Here is a 23,539-nt window from a genome sequence, read left to right on the forward strand (position 1 = left end):
AAAGCTCGTCTCAGTCTCTCAGAGCTTTCCGCTTGAGTAAATGCCCGTCTCTCAGAATAGAGTGCAGAAATGTTGATACCTACTACTCTACGCATTGTAACGCCTTCAAGGCCTAGGGGTTTGTTAACCAGGACAGAGGGCATGTTAGGATTTTCCCCATAAACAAGCTGCCAAGAACTATACCCATGTACATTACAAAAACAATACTTTGCCATGAGTGCCCAAGCTAAAGTAGTGTCCTAGTCAGAAGACTGCTCAGTTTTAAGCTTACTCAAGATATCTGTCAGAGTCTGGTAATGACGTTCTAATAGCCTATTACTCCACGGGCACATTCCTGGAGTAGTTTTTACTTCAGTATTAAAATTCTCGCACATGTCGTGAACTAACTTGTTGTTAAACTCTTCCCCATTAACACTATACAATTTCTTTGGCTCCCCATGAATGGCAAACCAATGCTGAATAAATTTCTCTACTACTACACTTGCCCGCTTACTTATCACTATGGAACCAGCGCTGAAGCGAGCAAACTCGTCAGTCATATGGACCTATCACAAGTGTGTATCTAGCTGGCGCAGATCAACTGCCACAGTCTCATTAAACTCTGTTGCCAGAGGGAAACAAACAGCAGGCTTTGGAGACTGCCTTCTAAAGTTTAGGCAAACATCACAGTTTTCCACCATACTATATAGTATGGAATCAAGCTCCAAATCATTAATACCCGCATTATGGATTAAAATCTTTAATGTCAACAGAAGGATGACCAAATTGTTTGTGGAGTTTTATAAGGATATTTTTCTTCTCTTCTGGGTTCACGTCAGCATCCATTAAGAGGACTTCTGACTGAGATATAGCTGCAGGGTCGTATGGCCCAAATGTCAATACAAAAATATAGTGCCCTGGGATTGGCTGATTGAACATGATAGCCTGATAATTATACCCGCTCTCTTCAGTGAGATTTTACTCAGCAAAAAAAGGTAATTTCCCTCGACCCAGCTTCAACATCAATATTGCATCTGGAATCACCAATCTGTGCTGGTATGATGGCATTGTGAAACGATGTCACTTGAGCACCATCACCGAATCCAGTTGAATGGCCGACAACTAGGCTTAATTATGATGGAATCTGTGTCTGTCACACACAGAGAGTAAGCCATGTAGTTATCCAACCAGTTCCTACCGCAAACAGTCCGAGAACAAGCCGTATCTATCACAGCACACACAAAGGACTCCATCATGAGAATAGTATTTGCTGAAAGCTCATGGTGGAGTACTGCGCTGCTCTTCCGGGATACAGTTTTCACTTGGGTTGTCAGAAAGTTAGACGGTCGCAGGGTTTGTACGATGTGGACAATCTTTCGCCCTGTGGAAGACAGCATATTGCACATTTGGTTTGTTTTCCAAAACGATCGAAAGGATTGGTTCTTCTAGAGTTGGCAAAACTACTGCTAGAAGTCTTGGCTGGGTTCGCTTGATTTTTGTCGGAAATACCGTCTAGTGAGGAAGATTTCTTGTTGAATAGCAATGACTTCACCCACGGTATAAGGAAGCCGTCTGTTGATCAGCAAAAATTCATTTTAGCGCTGACTTCATGGATGTGAATTTTAAATCCGATGACGCAGTAAGAGTGAACTGTCTCTCCTGTGCGGTCCAACTTGCAGAGTCAAGGAGTTTAAAGGCGAAGACCGCATCGGGCAAGTTCATTTTGTGCTTTTTACACTGAGTGTAACGATGCTTAAATTCAAGAACGAAGTCTGTCATTTTGATTCCGGAATGTTTCTGGAATTATTCAAAATTTGTGTAAGCCTCGTAAGCCAGGTCTACAGTTTCTTTCAAAAACAACTCATCAAGCGAGAGCAAAAAATGTCCATACCATCATCTTGGTTTAAAACTGTCACGTCTATCTTCAGAGCTAGTGGGTCTAAAGTGGGTCTGGCAGGTCAGCGTCAGGGTAACAACCAATGCTTGGCGCTTCTTTTCTAAGTCTGTGACGAGCCGCTAGATCTGTATTTCGTTTTTGCAGGTCTCATAAACAACGTCGTGGACAAGCACGGGCGGATTCTTGTAGTTTTGTGCCATCTTGTACGCTCTGCTACCACCAATACAACACGAACGCATTTAGTAATTGTCTTTCAGCTGTCACGTTTTTATTCGCCATCTTTTCCTCCGTGACGCAAGGCATCTCTGCATCACCTTAAATACATGCATTCAATACACCTTAACAATAGCCATTGGGGACATCTTATCCAGTTTATACAGTACAATAGCACCTAGCTCACCTTTCCTTGACGGTTTTCACTTTACGTCTATAAGTGAACTACTTTTGGCTGTGGCTTTACGATGAAATAAACAATTTCGTTCAAACTAGACCTACCCCAACGAGTAATCAAAATAGGCCTACAACTGACTTGCTATGGTCTATAACTTCCTGCTGGCATGATGGCAACCTGACATCTTACTTTATTTAACTCATTTCCATAAGGGATTTGTTCATCTGGAAGTTGGTCTCACACATCACTTCGTAATCGGTACACTCTTATCTACAAACATGAATTGGTCTATTTGGAATTTTGCTCTGTTACGATTGTTTCTTTAATTTTCGCCAGTAAGATGTATAACTACATCAGCTCAGTTAAATATCTTGTAACATTGCTACTCGTCTTGTCACGCACAACGGGTTACTGCACAGAATCGCCGATGTATACGTTGCCAAAGTCATGACCTTTTTTGATCCATGTCTTCAGGTGTTATTTATTTATTTATTTGATTGGTGTTTTACGCCATACTCAGCAGTATTCCACTTATACGACGGCGGTCAGTATTATGGTGGGAAGAAACCAGACAGAGCGCGGGTTAAACCCACAACCATCCGCAGGTTACTAACAGACCTTCAAACGGACCACTGCAGAAGAAGCCCGCATGAGCAGGAATTGAACTCACAGCGACCGCATTGAGAAGAGCCTCCTGGGTCATTTCGCAGCGCTGGTAGTCTTCATCTGTTGTTATAAACAATAGTTTCTTGCACAGAATGGTACAAGTACGTCTTGCTAAAGTCGACACCTTCTTTTGTGGTCCATCTCTTCAGTTTTTGTTTTAAACGATGGCTTCCTGTACAAAATTACTGATGTACGTTTTGCTGAAGTCAGCATGGTGCATGTACGTCTTGCTAAAGTCAGCACCTTCTTTTGTGGTCCATCTCTTCAGTTTTTGTTTTAAACGATGGCTTCTTGTACAAAATTACTGATGTACGTTTTGCTGAAGTCAGCATGGTGCATGTACGTCTTGCTAAAGTCAGCACCTTCTTTTGTGATCCATTTCTTCAGTTATTATTGTAAACAATGGCTTCTTGTACAGAGTCTTGCTAAAGTCAGCAGCCTTTTTTTCTTGTCCACGTCTTCAGCTGTTGCTATAAACAATGATTTCTTGCACAGAATTGCTGATGTCCGTCAAGCGCCTTCTTCTGCCGCATCCACTTTTAAAGATCTCGGTGGGGTAACATCAACAACAACAGAAGCTTTTCCATTTTATATGCCACTGCGATCTGACTCATGATTTACGCACTGCGTGCATTTCTACCTCACTCGGATAGCAAACAGACGCTTGTTGCATGCGCTTTTTATCTTTATAGACATGCAGACGTTGCATTAGACCACTATGGCATAAAACACACTGGCAGTCTCCGCGCATATGCTGTTCCTGGTGTTCCCCTATCTAATGATACGGAGAGCATTTCCCGTTATTTAGACAGTACAGATGTGAGGGAGGCAAACAGAGCCGCCATAAAGTCACCCCAGGGCTATTCATAATTGCCGGTCGGCCATGTTTGTTGATGTGGTAACGGCAACTACCGCCTTCTGTTGAGTTATCCTATGTCATAATCTCTCCAATGACTACAAGGGTATAACAGATGGGAGAATGAGGAACTGGGGAGTGGCTTAGGGACAAGAGAAGGTCACGTAAACAAGGACGAATTTACCGATGACGTAAATGATGTACAATGTCTATACGTTGTGGTGTTGTGACATTTGGAAACAGACATCCGTATATCAGCCGATTACCAATATGGACGTTCCAGATCAATCATCGCAAGGCCAGTTCCCAAAAGAACGTTTAACACACACCACCACAGAACTAAGAAAGTATATAAAGTACGAAATCAGAAAGGAATCATCCTTGCTGCTATGTGCTGGCACTTCTAGACGTATTTGTACTATACTCCTATTATCTATTGACATATTATGTTTATATCTCTTACTGTTACCCGAGGAAGACATTGTTCTTTCCTCAGAAATATCTGAAATCCTAGTGCTTCCGGATCAGCAAGCAAATGAAACTAATTAAGTGCGTTTTCGTAATATGCCTTGTGGATTAACTCATGCCTTGACTTACAATACACACTGTTAACCTTTACAAGATAATGTTGGATACAAGAAGGCCATGTGTCGCCACCAGCAGTTGTCCAGGTCATTTGATACTATACTAACCATACAAACAGCCCTTCACCTCCGGCGATTCCGTGCGCCTCAGACGACCTTTCATCTTCAGTGTATACAGGAGTTTATTTTCTTGAAATTGCAACCAATCGAAATACCGTGTATTTATCTTTAAAATGTAATACTGTCACGCATGCATGTTTATCATGTTCTGGGGACATTGTTTTTTAGTTTGGAATATTGTGAGTCTTGACAAATCCACAATGTAGCACTGAATAACAGAAAAAAAAAACGAATTGGTAGACCTTTTTTAGAGGAGACACAATCGCCTGTTGTCGGGTTCGTCGTATTTTAGGTCAATAGGGCTGCCTATATAAACCCATCCAGGTTCACTTTAAAAGATCTGAAGGGGAAAGATAGAAGATAATCTTTATACATTTTGTGGTGAAGGCTACCATAAAGCCCCTCTACCTCATGACAGTCTTGCTTTACATCTGCTATATTTTTCTTCAAAACTGTGTCTGCGTGCAAGATACCTCTTAGCTGCATTTAAACACTACATGCATCACCTAGAGCAAAAATAAAGTTGAGTGGCCTTACTTGAACGGTAGAATGTAACAAGTAGGCCTACATTACAACTATGCCAACTTCCCCGCTGTGTGTGGCATGCCTGTTTGATTCTGTTTTTGCTGACTGCAGTTTCTGACAGCCCTCACACTGTCAGGACATTGAACAGTGCATGGAGATTCATTTGCCGTTACTATAGTCAAGTAGACTTAAATCAGCGGTTGAATGAAACAAGTCCGTTACGACTGTGTCTACCCTACTTAATCCTGTTTTTTGCTTATTCTACCTTCTGACAGCCCCAAGAAACCGTCGATGGTTTTGGGCAGGAAGCTATTTGCGTTTACCGCAGAGTAAGAACATTCCAAAGTGGAAATGTTTGAATGAATATATTTATACTGGGCTGCCAGATTTGTTCTGAGCCAATTTTCTGTCCATGAGTGCATATACGGATATGACTTGTGGAACTATGGAGATTCGGTTTATCATGGATATAAGATCATATTCTACGAAGGTGGTAAAGAAACTTTCAAATATCAGTTAATTAACAACTAACTTTTATCTGAGGAACTACCGTTTGTATCAAGAGAATCTATGCGTCCAAACAGATATTTGCTTGCCCGCCGTCAATCAAAATGGGCTTTCCGGGCCAATAATGGTCTTCAGTCACTAACTGAAGATACCTGTCCTGATACAAGGCTTAAAATTGTCTAAAATGAAGTTGTTTATTTTACACACCAGGTGACAGCAATACGATATCTATTTTTTTATATTTACCAAATCTCGAAGCATGTAAATCCGACATTCGTCTATCACTCATAAAAATATGAAAGGACGTTCCAAGTCGAATGTTACAAGACCCATTTCCATAGCAACCTAAAACGAATTCTATATATAGCAAGTAAAGCTGGTAACGTGTAAAACTGAAGCAACCATCAGTGTCTAATGATATAGGGCAGCAAGTGGATATACTATGTAAATTCAAACTCGTAGTCTATTCGGTCACTTGTTTATCGAATGTGGACATAGACATCTCAGTCTCGCTTTGATTGCAGTTGCCTATAGAAGCACCTGTCGCTGTCACATTCGGTGAGAGTCAGCGAGTTGTCATGCTTTTTCTGTTTGTCAGCAATTAAATGCGTCCCAAGTTGCGTTTAAAGCTCGCAGGACACGTGTTGCAGAGGTTGTTCTGTGTGAGAGGATGTATCAGTGTGTTACACCCCTACGCTAGAGGGAAAACCGCCCCTCCCCTTCCCACCTCTTCTCCCCACTTCTCCTCATCACCAGTCCACCGTACCCCCAGCTGTGGTAGTTAGTTCTCTATCAGTAGGCAGGGGAAGCTGTGCGGAGTGTTTACATTGGGCATAAACTGATAGGCTGTGTCGTTTTCCAGCTCGTCTTCTGCAAGGCGAAAGATAGTGGCGATAAAACCAATTATTTAGAGAGTAAATTACCCGTCCGTATTGTACCAAACAGTCATTTAGATGAATGGGCACTAAACGGCTACAGGAAAACACGTGCTTATACAGTCAGGTAGATCGATACACAACACGTATTGAACACGTGCCAGTACACTTAGATACACGTGTTTAGTGAAGTAGATCGATACACAACAGCTATCAAAAACGTGTCGGTACACATAGATACACGGGTTTAGTGAAGTAGATCGATACACAACAGCTATTAAACCCGTGTCGGTACACACAGATACATGTGTTTAGTCAGGTAGATACACCACTAGTAGTATAGTATACATGCAGGTACACATGCAGATACACATGCAGGTATAGATGCATGTACACATACAGATTCAAATCCAGGTACACATGCAGGTAAACAAGCAGATACACATGCAGGTATAGATGCAGATACACATGCAGATACACATGCAGGTATAGATGCAGGACACATGCAGATACACATGCAGGTATAGATGCAGGACACATGCTGATAGTCATGCAGATACACATGCATGTACTTACAGAGAGGTAGATCGAGACACATCGGGTATAAGATACAGACATATACACTTACGGGCATCCGGCAGGTACACACATAAATGCTGAGTGTATCTTTATTTAAACTTGTGACCCATGGCAGCTTACTCTTTACAGCAACTGTGGATATGTGGCACTGAATTATTTTTTCCTTTATTAAGTCTTTTATTTACGGCTTTAAACAGAAATGGCGTTTGTCAACTTGTTTGTCAACGTGTCGATTCAACAAGATTTAGTAACGTTCTTGATTTATTTATTTAATTACTTGAGGGGTGTTTACGCCGTTCTCGGGGATATTTCACTTATAGGATGGCGGCCAAAATTATTGTGGAGAAAACCGGGTAATCCACGACCATCCGCAGGAGGCAACACGCCTTAGTGGAAATGTCCCACTGCCAGTATGGGAGTACCAATACCTTCATTAAGTTAATAAAACAAATAAACATGTTACAGTGGCACTCTACATTAAATAAATCTATCCTCGATTTGATCCATCATGCAAACAATCAGTTGAATTCAGGATAAATTAGTGAGTCAGTTGAAGACGGGATTGATCAATCAGTCAGTTGAATGCGGGATTAATCAATCAGTCAATTGGATACAAGACTGATCGATCAGTCACTTGAATAAAGGATTGATCAATCAATAAGTTGAATACAGGACTGATCAATCAATCAGTTGAAGACAGGATTGATCAGTCAGTCACGTGAATACAGGATTGATCCATCAGTCAGTCGAATACAGGACTGACCCATCAGTCAGTCGAATACAGTATCCATCAGCCAGTCAGTTGAATGCAGAATTGATCAGCCAGTCAGTTGAATACAGAATTGATCAATCAGTCAATTGAATACAGCATTGATCAATCAGTCAGTTGAATACAGAATTGATCAATCAGTCACTTGAGTACAAGATTGATTAATCAATCAGTCAATTGATTTATCAATAAGCTCAAGATATTCTTGGAGTGATTTTCTCTCTGCTTCTTGAGGCACCTAACGTCGTGAACGTTTTAACTGTAGATCTGTAATTTCCTACGCTATGGTAGTGTATAGGCCTACATCTGTTGCAGACTGGGCTAAATATGTAGACGAGCTAAGTCGACAGTTGTGGGTAATGGTCATGTAATTGTACCCCGATGACGGAGAGGCTTGCTGAGGAAGTGCAGGTTATTGGCAGGGAGGTACTGGAGATAGTGGTTAAAAGCCCGAGAGCTGCCCCTACTGACAGAGAGAATCCAGAGGGTGCATTCCTTAAGTTAATAACCGGAGACTCGACAATTAATGTTATATAGAACGCAGACCGATGTATGCGGCTTTTTAACCAGCCACAAGCCCATACGTGCACCAAAGAATGCGGCATTTAGACAACCACAAGCCAATACGTACACCATAAAATGCGACTTTTAGCTAAACACAAACCGATACGTACATTAAACAGTGCGACATTTCGCTAACCAGAAACCGATATGTACACCAAAGGATGCGACATTTGGCTAACCACAAACCGATGCGTACACCATAAAATGCGACTTTCAGCTAACCACAAGGCGATAGTACACCAAAGTATGTGACTTTTAGTTAAACCACAAATCGATACGTACACCATAAAATGCGACTTTTAGCTGACTACAAGCCGATAGTACACCAAAGTATGCGACATTTAGCTAACAATAAACCTGTACGTACACCATAAAATGCGACTATTAGCTAACCACAACCCGATAGTACACCAAAGTGTGCGACTTTCAACTAACCACAAGCCGATAATACACCAAAGTATGCGACATTTAGCTAACCACAGACCGATACGTACACCAAAGGATGTGACATTTAGTTAACCACAGACCGATACGTCACCAAAGGATGTGACATTTAATTAACCACAGGCCGATACGTACACCAAAGGATGCGATATTTAGCCAACCACAAGCCCATGCACAGGTACACCAAAATGTATGTGACTTTTAACCAACCACAAGTCGATACATAGACTAAAGTATCGGGTGGGTATAAAAAATGGACCGTACTTTGACACTCAGTATCTCCGAAACCCTATTACGTCATCATCAAAGTACGGCCCATTTTTTTTTATGCCCACCCGATATATGCGACATTTTAGCTTACCACACGCCGATAGTACAACAAAGAATGCGACATTTAGCTTACCACAGAACCGTACGTACACCAAACGATGTGACATTTAGCTAACCACAAACCCATGCATGCATAGGAACATCAAAGTATACGGGACTTTTATCCAAACATAAACCGATATGTACACCAAAGTATATGCCACTTTAACAAAACACAAGTCAATACATACACCAAAGTATATGTGACTTTTAACCAACCACAAGCCAATACGTACACCAAAGTATACGCGACTTTTAACCAACCACAATTCGATACGTACACCAAAGTATACGTGACTTTTAACCAACCACAAGCCGATACGTACACCAAAGTATACGTGACTTTTAACCAACCACAAGCCGATACGTACACCAAAGTATACGTGACTTTTAACCAACCACAATCCGATACGTACACCAAAGTATACGCGACTTTTAACCAACCACAATCCGATACGTACACCAAAGTATACGTGACTTTTAACCAACCACAAGCCGATACGTACACCAAAGTATACGCGACTTTTAACCAACCACAATCCGATACGTACACCAAAGTATACGTGACTTTTAACCAACCACAATCCGATACGTACACCAAAGTATACGTGACTTTTAACCAACCACAAGCCCATACGTACATCAAAGTACACGTGACTTTTAACCAACCACAAGCCCATACGTACATCAAAGTATATGCAACTTTCAGCTAATCACAGACTCATACTAATACTAAAGTTTGTGGGCGACTTTTACAACCAATCACTGGCCCATGCGTACACTGTAACAAATTTCACTGTAATTTTACAATGAAAAGTGCTGGCAATTTTTGTGACCAGTTCATTCCACTGTGATTTACACGATATGCTGTTTAATATTTACACCCAAAATAGTAGTATATTTCCACATATATCATTGTAAATAATTTATTAACTCCGTTGCAAATTAACAAAATCTACATATCTACCAAGAAAACCAGTGTATATTTATAGCAAAGGGCATTGTAAATGGTCAAACCACTACAGTTTTACAGACAATGCTGTAAATACACATCGACTAGAATATAATTACACCATATAGGTGCAGAAATGCGCCTATATGGAAAATGGAAAATGGTGTAAAATATTTACAACATGATTTACTGTAACAATCTACAGTTCTTCAGGCTGTAAGTTTGCATTCAATTCTTACGCTGTACACCATATTCAGGGCATAAGTTAGAAATCACACATAATTAGAGCTGAAAAGTTCAACGACATAATTCAAAAGTAAAAATCCTAAGTTAATATTGTCAAAATTTCTAGACCCTTAAATGGAAACCCAATGGGACACATTTTTCTGCGTAATTTCTACCCCGGTCAAATCTGGACTGGCCTTTGGTCTTGCAGTATATGTGTGATTCATAACCCTGTTTTTCCTATAAAACCTTTCGGGGCGTGAAATACAAGTTATTACGTGAAAACGGCTCTACGGGACGACTGGCAAGAAAATTCACTGAGAAATGTGGGATTTCCCAAAACATGGAATGTGTCCCTGTCAAGCTAAAGACAGGCATGAACAATACAAAAGACAGCTGAAGTCTGAATTACTTTCGTATATGTTAAATAAAAAAGCTCTGAAGAACCGACATGATACGGTGAAAGTAGTAAGCTAAATCAACAAGTTCAGTTTGTCATTTTTCTCTATAGTATACACAGACATATACATATACCGCGTTTGTTGCAATATTCACAAAACAGAGAAATTTAGAACAATTGCGAACGAAAATTGTCCCAAGAGCGTGCAAGATGATCGAAGAGCGGCGCGGTAAACTCACCTTCTTAGGTTGAGCATATGGATAACGCGCGGATTTCCGCCAGGTGGCAGAGTAATAAAACGCCTGTATATACCGCTGGCAAGGGCAAAGCCTGCGGGTTTGTACAAGGAAACAGAGGCCAGTGAACCCTCGGTTAACCATAGGTGCTGTATTTACAAAGGGGGTAATTGTTTTCTCGGAGCGTGTTTGGTATTGTGAAGCCCTCTAGACCGAAGGTTGGGTACACATGTTGCCAAAACAGACATGACTTGCGCGCCTGTTTCTGGGCCTACTGCTCATGTCATGGTATACGCGTTTATTGGTAACATGGAAAATGTATTCGAGTTCGGATACGAAATGAAATGTCGCAAGCAAAAATTTGGATAGTTCCGATACAACGTATATTGGCTATTGCAAATGGCTTCATTGTACAATATATACGTGAACCGAAATTTTGGATATTTCACAAGTAAAGACTAGTGCATATTGCTTTGTAAGTATAGGTAGCGTGGAAAATATAGGCCTATACAAATACAGTGATCAGATATAAAATAAAGTGTCCAAACCACAAATTTTTACATTTCAAATACGAAATAACAAGTTATGTATTTCAAATAATCCAGAATGACACCCGACATAGCATCCTACATGACACCCAACAAAGCATCCGACATGATACCCGACATAGCATCCAGCAAGACACCCGACATAGCATTTCACATGACACCAGACATATCATTCTACTTGACGCCTGATATAGCATTCAACATGACACCCGACATACCATCCAACATGACACCTAACATAACATCCAATGTGACACCCAACATAGCATCCAACATGACACTGGACATAGCACCCAACATGATACCGGACATAGCATACAACATGACACCTGGAACAACATCCAACATGACACCAAACATAGTGTCCAACATGACACCCGACATACCATCCGGCAAGACACCTGACTGTTAATGTTTAAGCATTTACATGAACAGTTAGTATAAACAGTGACTGAGGTATATTGACAAGAGGCCGTATTTCAGCGGTTATGTGTGACCATTTGCCAGCTATTACACTGTCGTCGCTGTTTTGTTTTTTGACACTCTGTGCTGTAGTCTTACTGAAACTGACCAGTGAGCTTACATGCTCGAATCTAGACGATTTTCGATCACCAAAGTGTGGAATTACTTCAAAGAAAAATCATATTCCTGAGCTATATGTAACAGATGGAACCAATATGTTTAAAGAAAAAAAGTTTTGCATACAATCGTCAGGCATAATACGTAAAAGCAAATACCAGTCAGTATATATATATTTCCTGAATTCATAAATGAGGATATAACATAACAAACAAATTCCTCAGTGTGGACATAAAGAACATGCACATAACACATTCCTCAGTGTGGACATAAAGAACAAGCACATAACAAATTCCTCAGTGTGGACATAAAGAACAAGCACATAACAAATTCCTCAGTGTGGACATAAAGAACAAGCACATAACACATTCCTCGGTGTGGACATAAAGAACAAGCACATAACACATTCCTCAGTGTGGACATAAAGAATAAGCACATAACAAATTCCTCAGTGTGGACATAAAGAACAAGCACATAACACATTCCTCAATGTGGACATAAAGAACAAGCACATAACAAATTCCTCAGTGTGGACATAAAGAACAAGCACATAACACATTCCTCAGTGTGGACATAAAGAACAAGCACATAACACATTCCTCGGTGTGGACATAAAGAACAAGCACATAACACATTCCTCAGTGTGGACATAAAGAACAAGCACATAACACATTCCTCAGTGTGGACATAAAGACCAAGCACATAACACATTCCTCAGTGTGGACATAAAGAACAAGCACATAACACATTCCTCAGTGTGGACATAAAGAACATGCACATAACACATTCCTCAGTGTGGACATAAAGAACAAGCATATAACACATTCCTCGGTGTGGACATAAAGAACAAGCACATAACACATTCCTCAGTGTGGACATAAAGAACAAGCACATAACAAATTGCTCAGTGTGGACATAAGGAACAAACACACACCACGTTCCTCAGTGTGGACATAAAGAACAAGCACATAACACATTCCTCAGTGTGGACATAAAGAACAAGTACATAACAAATTCCTCGGTGTGAACATAAAGAACAAGCACATAACACATTCCTCAGTGTGGACATAAAGAACAAGCACATAACACATTCCTCAATGTGGACATAAAGAACAAGCACATAACAAATTCCTCAGTGTGGACATAAAGACCAAGCATATAACACATTCCTCAGTGTGGACATAAAGAACTAGCACATAACACATTCCTCAGTGTGGGCATAAAGAACAAGCACATAACACATTCCTCGGTGTGGACATAAAGAACAAGCACATAACACATTCCTCAGTGTGGACATAAAGAACAAGCACATAACACATTCCTCAGTGTGGACATAAAGACCAAGCACATAACACATTCCTCAGTGTGGACATAAAGAACAAGCACATAACACATTCCTCAGTGTGGACATAAAGAACATGCACATAACACATTCCTCAGTGTGGACATAAAGAACAAGCATATAACACATTCCTCGGTGTGGACATAAAGAACAAGCACATAACACATTCCTCAGTGTGGACATAAAGAACAAGCACATAACAAATTGCTCAGTGTGGACATAAGGAACAAACACACACCACGTTCCTCAGTGTGGACATAAAGAACAAGCACATAACACATTCCTCAGTGTGGACATAAAGAACAAGCACATAACACATTCCTCGGTGTGAACATAAAGAACAAGCACATAACACATTCCTCAGTGTGGACATAAAGAACTAGCACATAACAAATTCCTCAGTGTGGACATAAAGAACAAGCACATAACAAATTCCTCAGTGTGGACATAAAGAACAAGCACATAACACATTCCTCAGTGTGGACATAAAGACCAAGCATATAACACATTCCTCAGTGTGGACATAAAGACCAAGCATATAACACATTCCTCAGTGTGGACATAAAGAACTAGCACATAACACATTCCTCAGTGTGGACATAAAGAACAAGCACATAACAAATTCCTCAGTGTGGACATAAAGAACAAGCACATAACACATTCCTCAGTGTGGACATAAAGACCAAGCATATAACACATTCCTCAGTGTGGACATAAAGAACTAGCACACAACACATTCCTCAGTGTGGACATAAAGAACAAGCACATAACATATTCCTCAGTGTGGACATAAAGAACAAGCACATGAAATTTAAACCATATATAATTGCTCTGAATTAATGTATTCGTGCATGCAATAAAGTTTCAGTTAGAAAGTTCAATATAAGTTTTCACAATATTAAATCGGTCTATATCCATTTCCCGCACATGTCTTTCAGGTTCCAACACAGGATTAGGAAAAGCGACGGCCCTGGAGTTAGCCAGGCGGGGTGCCCGGGTTATTCTGGCCTGTCGAGACGACAAAAAAGGCGACGCTGTGGCGCGAAACATAAAGAAAAAAACGAAAAGCTCCACTGTATATTCGATGAGACTGGATCTGGCCTCGCTGAATTCCATCCGACAGTTTGTGGAGTATTTCAACGAGAAAGAATCTCACTTGCATATACTCATTAACAACGCCGGTAAGTTCATAACATTATCTTTTTTGTACTTTCCTTTTTTCAAAAAGTCAAAAGAAGCTAAAGATGTTTGAACCATACATAAGCTTTTATCAGCATGTTTTACATACGTGTGTAGGGTATCCAGAACTCAACCGCTGTAACCATCAGACTTCTAATCATGTACATATGACATAATTTTTAATATTAATCGATAATACATTTGAAGGAAAGATTAAATCACATAACATCCCCTAGTTCCCCTAGTTTACAAACATATTTACAACAACCCTTTTTTCCTGCGTACTTTATAACAGTTTATAGCTTATAAAAATGGCTAACACAAAATAAGAACAATTGCATTTATGCTATACGTCATATAGGGCGTACCTCTCCCACCTCATCTACCATCACGTAAATACGGTATTTTTTTCTACAAGTTCTAGGATTGTTCAAGTACAAATTATTTTTTTACGTTCCAGGTGGATAGACATTTTCTGATATCCTACAGGGTACTATTTTGGAACAATCTTAACATATAACACACCATTTCAGATATTAGTTTATCACTATATAGCTAGTCTTGGACAGTTCTGTTTTTAGTGTGGCATTCCGGGCGTACATGGTAGATATTCTCTGAGTGACTTGACTCTACTTTATATATTTCAAATCAGGTAGTGTAATAATTGTTCATGAAATTTTGACAAATGGGCCACAGGTTCGAATCCATCTCCAGTTAGTCAGATTTTTTTTCCCATGAACATGGCTAGGTGTTGTGGTTTTGCCTATTCGGTTTCCTATCCGTATGGTCTCCTCTCTGTCCGATTTCCTCGCAGCTCGGATTCCTCTCTGTATGGTTTCCTCTATATTCGGTTTCCTCTACACAATGTTTCCCCCTCTGCAAGGTTTCTGCTCTGAAAGTTTTCCTCTCTGAACGGTTTCCTCTATGTAAGGCTTCCTCTCTCTAAAGCTTCCTCTCTGTACGTTTTCCTCTCTTTAAGATTTCCTCCAAGCATTAACCTAAACACCGTTGTATAACACAAGTCAAATTAATACGTAATAAATCTATACAAAAACCGAAGTTGAAACACTCAGTATGTTCCTGTTGTGCAGCCGTCGTTAGTTAGTAACCTCGTTTTGTTTCTGAAGCCACTTGTGGAGAATGGTGTAAACCATTTGGAAAACAAGAAAACAAGAAATGTAAAATCGTACGCTTAATATGCGATGTTACATACATTTGAGGCGAGAGATAAACCAAGCGTTTAGGGGAGGTGGTTAACGATAGAGAGATATGAGTGGATAACGGTAAACTGTGGAGAGATGAGCATTGATAAAGCATTAAACATATACACCTGCTGACGTAAATAAACAGGGAATAGCGAAGCATTAGGGATATGTACCTCGAAGCACTTGTGAACCTTTGGTTAAAGCGGATAATGGTAAACTGTGCATGATCAGGAATCCAACATTGGCATAAACAATCTCACAGGCGGCGAGTGTTCATTTTTGGCGAATTAAACAATGCTAAAATGTTTACTACATAGGCGGTAGTAAAGTTCTTTTCATGTAGGTGGGAGGACCTGTAATTAGGAAAATGCGTCATTTTTGAGGATCAACTATACACTATTATGTGGATAGCAATAGTAGCAGGTTGAAGAGGTATGGGCAACGGAAAAGGATTTCCTAATACAAAGGTAAACAGTGCCGAGTATGTATGTTTATTTATAATGGCTAACCGCTGTTAAGACAGATATGGATTTACATATGGCATTTTCGGGCGAAATGAGGCGTAAATCATTCTGGTGAAAACGAATATTTGTAAACTTTCAGGCATATGAGCAATGGTTATCTGTTGTGGATATTCATTTGTCAAAACGCGTGTTCAGATTAACAACAAAACTTTTTGGAATACACCATTTTACGTATCTTTCCTAACCTGTTTGATGCAAATGAGGGAAATTCGCGAAATGGTCATACAGTCATATACGTGTGTATGAACATGAAGTACACACAAATTCATAAGAGCTATAATCATATACATCACATGAGTGTTTATTTATATACGAGCACCTCTTTTTACCTCAATGACTGGAGAGGGACTGCTTAATCTCTAACTGCCGGGGTTTTATTTGTGTATTTGGTTGGTGCTAAACGCTGTCAAGAACTTTTTACTTATATGAAGGCAGTCATGTTGCCCCGAGTAAACCACCGGCCTTTGCCAGCTATAGGCCTACCTGAGATTCCTGATGGTACACATCCCGCTAGCAAAGTGCGTCTCCGGCCGTACGTGGGAAGGTCTGCCAGCAACCTGCGGATGGTCGTGGGTTTCCCCCGGGCTCTGCCCGGTTTCCACCCACCATAATGCTGGCCGCCGTCGTATAAGTGAAATATTCTTGAGTACGGCGTAAAACACCAATCAAAAAAAAAAAAAAAAAAAAAAAATCAAAGTGCGAGTAAATCACCGGCCCTTGCCAGCTATAGGCCTACCTGAGTAAATCACCGGCCTTTGCCAGCGATAGGCCTACCTGAGATTCCTGATGGTACACATCCCGCTAGCAAAGTGCTAGTAAATCACCGGCCCTTGCCAGCTATAGGCCTACCTGAGTAAATCACTGGCCTTTTCCATGTATAGGCCTACCTGACTTCCTCATGGTACACATCTCGCTAGCAAAGCGCGTCTGGTGGGGAATTGTAAGGTCAAATTGAGTTCATATACAAACAAAATATCTGTTATTTTTATAGTTCGGTATTGGAAACTGAAGAAAATTAATTTGACTTTGTAAATAACTCCCTTAATAAATAACCGCACTTTGCCCGATAGCTGATTGAATTTATCAATTGATTAACAATTGAATTTATCAACATTGAGCTATAGGATTATCGTCCTGGATAGCCCTTGCCATGGAATAGCTTACAGTATGGAAATGTAACTCAGGCACGGAAAAGAGTTGTATGAAAGTAGACTTATTTAACAGGTGCCTTTTTTGCCAACACTTCTACAGACTCGCCCATAAATAGTCCAAACTGGTACACAACTCTTTAACAACTGTCGCTCATAGATTACATCAGAATTGATATGAGGAATTTCGTGCTAGCTCGAGAAACCATGGTAACGCAATTTCTCAAAAAAAAAAAAAGAGTTACATGGTCTAGTGACAGCAATGAATGGTTTCAACTCCACACTCGTGCTGCTTGGTATATATACACATATTATAACATATTGAGGTATAACTTTGGGGTTATGACATAGACTGCTGGTTGCCAAGCAACCGTGAACCATGACATAGCTGTTTTGTGTTCACCAACAGACAAAGGGTTGGTGTTACTTTGAATCTCTCGAGACCGTTTCAAGATATAATTTACTAAAGTAGACAGTAATTGAGTTTCACTGAAGTAAATGTTTCGAATGAGTCGTGAAGAAACAGATGAGAACAGCAATATTCGCTGAACCAAAAGATCTCGAGAGGAACGTGGACAATCAACTCGCCATTTACTCCATAACCACGTGACAGCCACGTAATTTAATCACGCATGCGCATTTCAGGTATCTGGGTCCAAGATTTGCCTTCGAAATGAAGAGTGAAGGAGGACTGCTTGGGTAATACTGCCACATAGACATTTTAGGTTGTCGATGCATTATAAAATTTTGCACTGTTAGTTTACACCTAGTTAATATATCTCAGAATTTTGTCTGTTTTGGATAGAACTTAAAACTTTTGCCAGAGTTACTTCACCCCCCACCCTCTTCCTGGGGCTTAGCAAGGTAACAAAATGCTTTGACTCCACTTCCAGAAATCACAGCTCAAAAAACAATGGTGGCTATGCTATGTTGATTTTTTGATATGTTGCAGAGAAAAGTGCCAGCTGCATGTGATGTTATGGCACCGTACCACGCAAAAGTTAGGAGATATACATTTTTGCGTCGAAGTCTTACAAATTTAGTACATAAATAGTAAGGAAAATCAATGCGCTCGTGTAACCCGAACCTTTTCTCAATTGGCTGTTATACGCAGGTTTCCAGATATGACCTTACGACAACAAAGTGACCTCCCTTGGTGGCGTGACGTCGCAATCAGTGCAAGGTTGGGTCAATGTGCCAGTTTTGTTTTGAATTGATATATACAATATGTAAAACGAGACCCCGGGAGTCCGGAATGCCCAATTCCATCCTTCATCATTTCCAAGAATCAAAAATAATAATCAGACTGTCAGCTATTGTTATTAAGCATGTAGATGTTTAGATGATAAAAAAGAAATACACAAAGTTTCAGGGAATTGGTGTAAGACTTTAGCAGGAGTTACATGGACAAAATCTGTGTACATGAAAATCCATTATTGCACTAAATATACCTGAACAGAAGTAATTAGGAAAATAAGTACCCGCTTGTAATTAAGACACAAATTTAGATGATAACGAAGATTTACGCTAAGTTTCATGGAAATAGGTTCAGTACTTTAGGAAGATATGCATGGACAAAATTTGAATATGTGGAAAAGTACTGTTACGCCAATTCCTATATAAGGGGTAATTATGAAAATAATTATCTGATTGCCCTTAAACTTAAGAACGCATAAGTTCAGATGATAGGCAAGATGTATGACACACGTAAGTTTCATCAAAATAGGCGCAGTAGTCTGAGAGAAGATGCGTGGACAAAATCGTGTCTACAGCCAGACAGACAGACGGACGGACAGACGGATAAGACAGGGTGAGTCCAGTATTCACCCACTAAATTCGTTGATTTAAATGGGATCAAGTTAATCTGCTGAGTTATACTCTTGAAAGAGGTGGTTATCACTTAATACTGTAAATAGAGTTATATCTTATACACCAAGAGCAGACGAAATCTCACATACTGTTCACATGCTTGGTTGTCGGAAGAATCAGTCTCAAGTTACCTTGGTAACCATGTTTGACACGTTCCCGCCATGACGATGAGTATCATGGTATGTACTGAGTTAGTGATAGCTGGGGTAAAAAAAAGGGTGAGAAAGATGAGCAGGCTAGATTCGGTGGGGCGAATTTAAGCTCACTCATAGGAGTTAATTAGGTTGACTACACGAGTCTTATATGAATGAATAGGAACCTTTTGTATTATAAAACCGTAAACATATGTGTAGATTGTAATCAGTGAACTGGAATATGTTACCGGTTGTCCAGAAAATACCATATCCCAAGTTCCATTGACTATATATCATATAACGACTATATATCATATAACTAAAGCGTACAGTTTAGAGAGCAAAACCAGAGCAGCGATGACGTAGGCCTACAGTATATCCACTACTATTCGTGACTACACGGAAAATAGAATAAGTAAATAAAATAAATAAACCTTAATAAATAAATAAATAAATAAATAAATATTCAAATATACATCTTCCTATATCATTTCCAACGATTGTTGTCTCGTAATAAATGGAGTATAGAATGGAATACAAGTCAGGTGTTTGTATACTATCTGAGATTAAGATAGACGTCTAGCTTAATCCCAGATACTATGTATGACTCTGCGTGTTTATTACTAATAGTTCTGAAAATGCCAGGGTTTGTGTGAGGATAGAAGCCACAGGTTCCAGTGGCGTCCTCGATGCGTATTTAACAGTCTAAGAATTGATTGCAGTCCCAGTTTTTATGTGTTACAAAAAAAAATGAAATGATTGTGGGATTATAACATGAATTTTGGCCCCTGACAACAGATGCAAGCATCTCTGACTGCACTACCCCTCCACCCCATGTGGCCTCACCCCGCAGATGATAACGCACAATTCCACTCTCTTACCCACATTCCAGACTCAAAGCCATAAAGAGCAGCCAGGCCATACAGCACCCGGGTGGTGGTGGTGGGGGTGGAGGAACAGACTCGCTCACTCACTATCCGGTTTCCCAGTTATGACGATTCTATTCTTGGCAAAGTTTTCCAGTGTTATGTACACTAGGTGTACTGTATGATCGGAGGTCAGCTGAGGGTATAGGCTGAAGGTGCACGGGCTGCGTGGGTACACACAGGTCTTGTGGCGTAAGAGTCTGCGATTAGAAAAAACAACGATTAATGTGAGTTAAGACTGGTATATCTATATCACTCATGAGCGTTCAGTAAAAATGAAGTGGTTATCATTAAAGGATGACTGAAAACTTATTACAATAAAAGACTTACAGCGTAAAACCAGAGCAGCCCCGACAGCGTGTCGATTGACATATTGTCACACGTAACCGGTGAAATACGGTCGCTTGTCAGTTTACCTCTGTTAGGGTTTTTTTCTAACTGTTTATGTAAATGCTTACCTAGTAGCAAATTACTCGCCCTCTAACACCATGCTTTCATGAGATTAAGGATGAAACAATGCAAAGATGTTAATAATTGGAATTTATTAGACGTCACCGGTCTAAACACATTGCTATACCTCGATGTATAATTTATTTATTTTTAGAGAATAAGGGCCGTTCATCTGTGTCTTTAAGATACTCGTGAATCTTAAAAATACATTATGTGATGAGAAAGACAAGCGATAAGCTTTCAAGAAAATGACAATGAAAAGGAAGTGAGCAAGTGGTGGACTCAAAACTGTATATGACAGTTATATAACACAATTTTAATTTATTTTTTTTAAAACAGAATCAAGTGTGCAATTCAAATGTGCAATTCAATAATAGTAACGATTAGTTTTCTTTTCGCCTTTGAGAAACGGTTTCGAGATAGTCGTTTTATATGAATCTGGGCGTCAAAACAGGCATTTGTACACCAGCCATCAGCTGATAAGGACGAGTCACGTCAATAATCACAAGGCCAAGCCCTACAATAATGTTCAGCAGAGGAAGTCAGATACATTACACAACAGGAATACCACCGTGAACAGACGAACGTAGGACAGAATGAATCATTCACTCATCAGGAAGAAAAACTGTCAATATGATCTATACAACCTAACTTAGATGTCACACCTTTGAACGCATGTAATTCTGTTCAAAAGTTAAAAATGGTAGTATGTCTGGTGATGTTCCGTTCGCATTTTTATATACTGACATCAACAGTTGGAGGACTGAGCTTCCTCGCGATCTGGCCCCTTTGCATTGTTTTAATGTGATTGTATGCTGAATGTAACGACAACACTCCATTTTGAGTAACTGTAGACTAGTGACGTCAAATAAATTGCAATTAACATCACTACATGTTTTTAAACTTAATTCCGCTTAAACTATGGTGCTAGAGGCGTGTAAAATGCTGCTATTTATGCATTTACATGTACTGTTAGAATAAACCTCTGACTGAGGTAAATTGACAAAGGGTCCATATTTCACCGGTTACGTCTGACCATTTGCCGGCTATCACACTGTCGTCGCTGCTCTGGTTTATTCTCTATACTCTGCGTGTTTATTTATATTCAGCAATGTCGAAAGGACACAGGGAATGGGTTAGCCTCATAATTTCAATCACTTTCCAAATCGTGTATCGACTTTCCAAGTCGTTATTAATGAAAATATGTACCTCGGTGCGCTTTGGCTGGAAACGGTTCATATACCTAACGCGGGGTTTTATTCAGCACGATGCGTATCCAGCCCCTAGCCCCGGGCTAACTGGGGTGCTTGCGAGTACGGTGAGGTTGGTGGTTCCACGCGACACAAATGCATTTCAAACTTAAAGGATATCTCTAGAATCAAAGCAAACTTCCTGAGCCATCTTTCTCTTGTTTCCGATTACACAAATTGCATTTTTCAGCTCGTGGAGTTGAAATTGCGAAAGCCCAGTGGGAGTGATATTAAGACCAGTTTATCACTCTTTAAAATTTTGGCAAATATGAACAATGCATTACTGAAGCCTCTTAAGTCCCCTCGCACGAACACCCCTGAAAAGGCTTAACAGTGAGAATTAAATACATGTTCGTGATAGACAACGTCTGAAACCTATCTGTTTATCTATGTCTGGGAATGATAATTTACAAGCGATGATATATGTACATGACATACCCACAAAATGTTAGTCATTCGTCGACAGCCGTTTGTTTACATACTGGATATTAATCCTGCGTGTTTTTGGCATGTTCCTCGCCTAAATAAACGGCATGTGTGTACAGCTATCTACAACGGGGAATTGCATGCTTAGAGAAAAAAAGAAAAACCGGCTTATGCGATCCCCATTCTTAATGAGACGGGACAGTGCTAATGCTATATACATGTACCAGTTCATTCGTGTGGATTCTAACATCCAACTTACCCCTCTGTACACGCACCCATATATTGGCCATCTTTCCTGCTTATGCAGGGCGCAACATTCTGTTTTTCACTCGAAACTCTAGATATAACTCTTCGCGGCAATTCTTTACCACATTTCCATTTGCTTTTGCAAATAAATGGCTTGTGTCGCTTATTTCGTACGTAAACAGAAACACACACAAGTTCTTCCCAAACCAGGTGTGTGTGTTCTTACCGTAAAACTGTTACAGCGCTTGTTGTTACATCATGAATAGGTCTCTTGTTTCTCTTGTCTGCTAGAGCTACTCGCTATTGCCTTATTGTTAAGATTGCAGCCTTTACTGCATTCTTCATGGAATCTTGAGGTCAGCTCGTAAGTTCGAAACCACTTATATTTTTTACTCATGTGAATTGGGATCAATGTATTTCATTAGCTCATGGTTAATTCTAGACCAAATAGAAACCTGAACTTGATGCTAGTCGTGTTTTAAGTGAAAGTACCCATCTATAAGCGACATATCCGATGTAGGAGTGAGACGTATACGCGCACCTTGCGCCAGGTTAATGGAATATATAGATCGATATAGCTGTGTTTGTAAAATATTTTACCACTTAGAAGGAATTGAGTGGGAATGTTGGATACAATACCCGGAAATAAAAATAGACTGCTTCTCTTCGCATGATTCCATCCTATTTTCACACTTTATATATTTTCTTAGTGGTTTGGCATTTTGTGTTATACGTCGTTTTAGGAATTGACCTTGCGGTTATTGACCTGGAACGT

The 23,539-nt window shown here is 40.0% G+C and overlaps 1 protein-coding gene across 1 annotated transcript in view; it reads left to right on the forward strand.

Annotated features, from left to right (window-relative positions):
• The window catches only part of LOC135476654 (retinol dehydrogenase 12-like), a 46,585-nt gene that overhangs the window by 15,297 nt on the left and 7,749 nt on the right, over positions 1-23,539 (forward strand). The window contains exon 2 of the mRNA XM_064756755.1: positions 14,346-14,588. Coding sequence (XP_064612825.1) covers positions 14,346-14,588 — 243 coding nt within the window. The remainder of the gene's footprint in view (positions 1-14,345; positions 14,589-23,539) is intronic.

This window comes from Liolophura sinensis, chromosome 10 (assembly GCF_032854445.1).
Source record: "Liolophura sinensis isolate JHLJ2023 chromosome 10, CUHK_Ljap_v2, whole genome shotgun sequence".
Classification (NCBI taxonomy): Eukaryota; Metazoa; Mollusca; class Polyplacophora; order Chitonida; family Chitonidae; genus Liolophura; species Liolophura sinensis.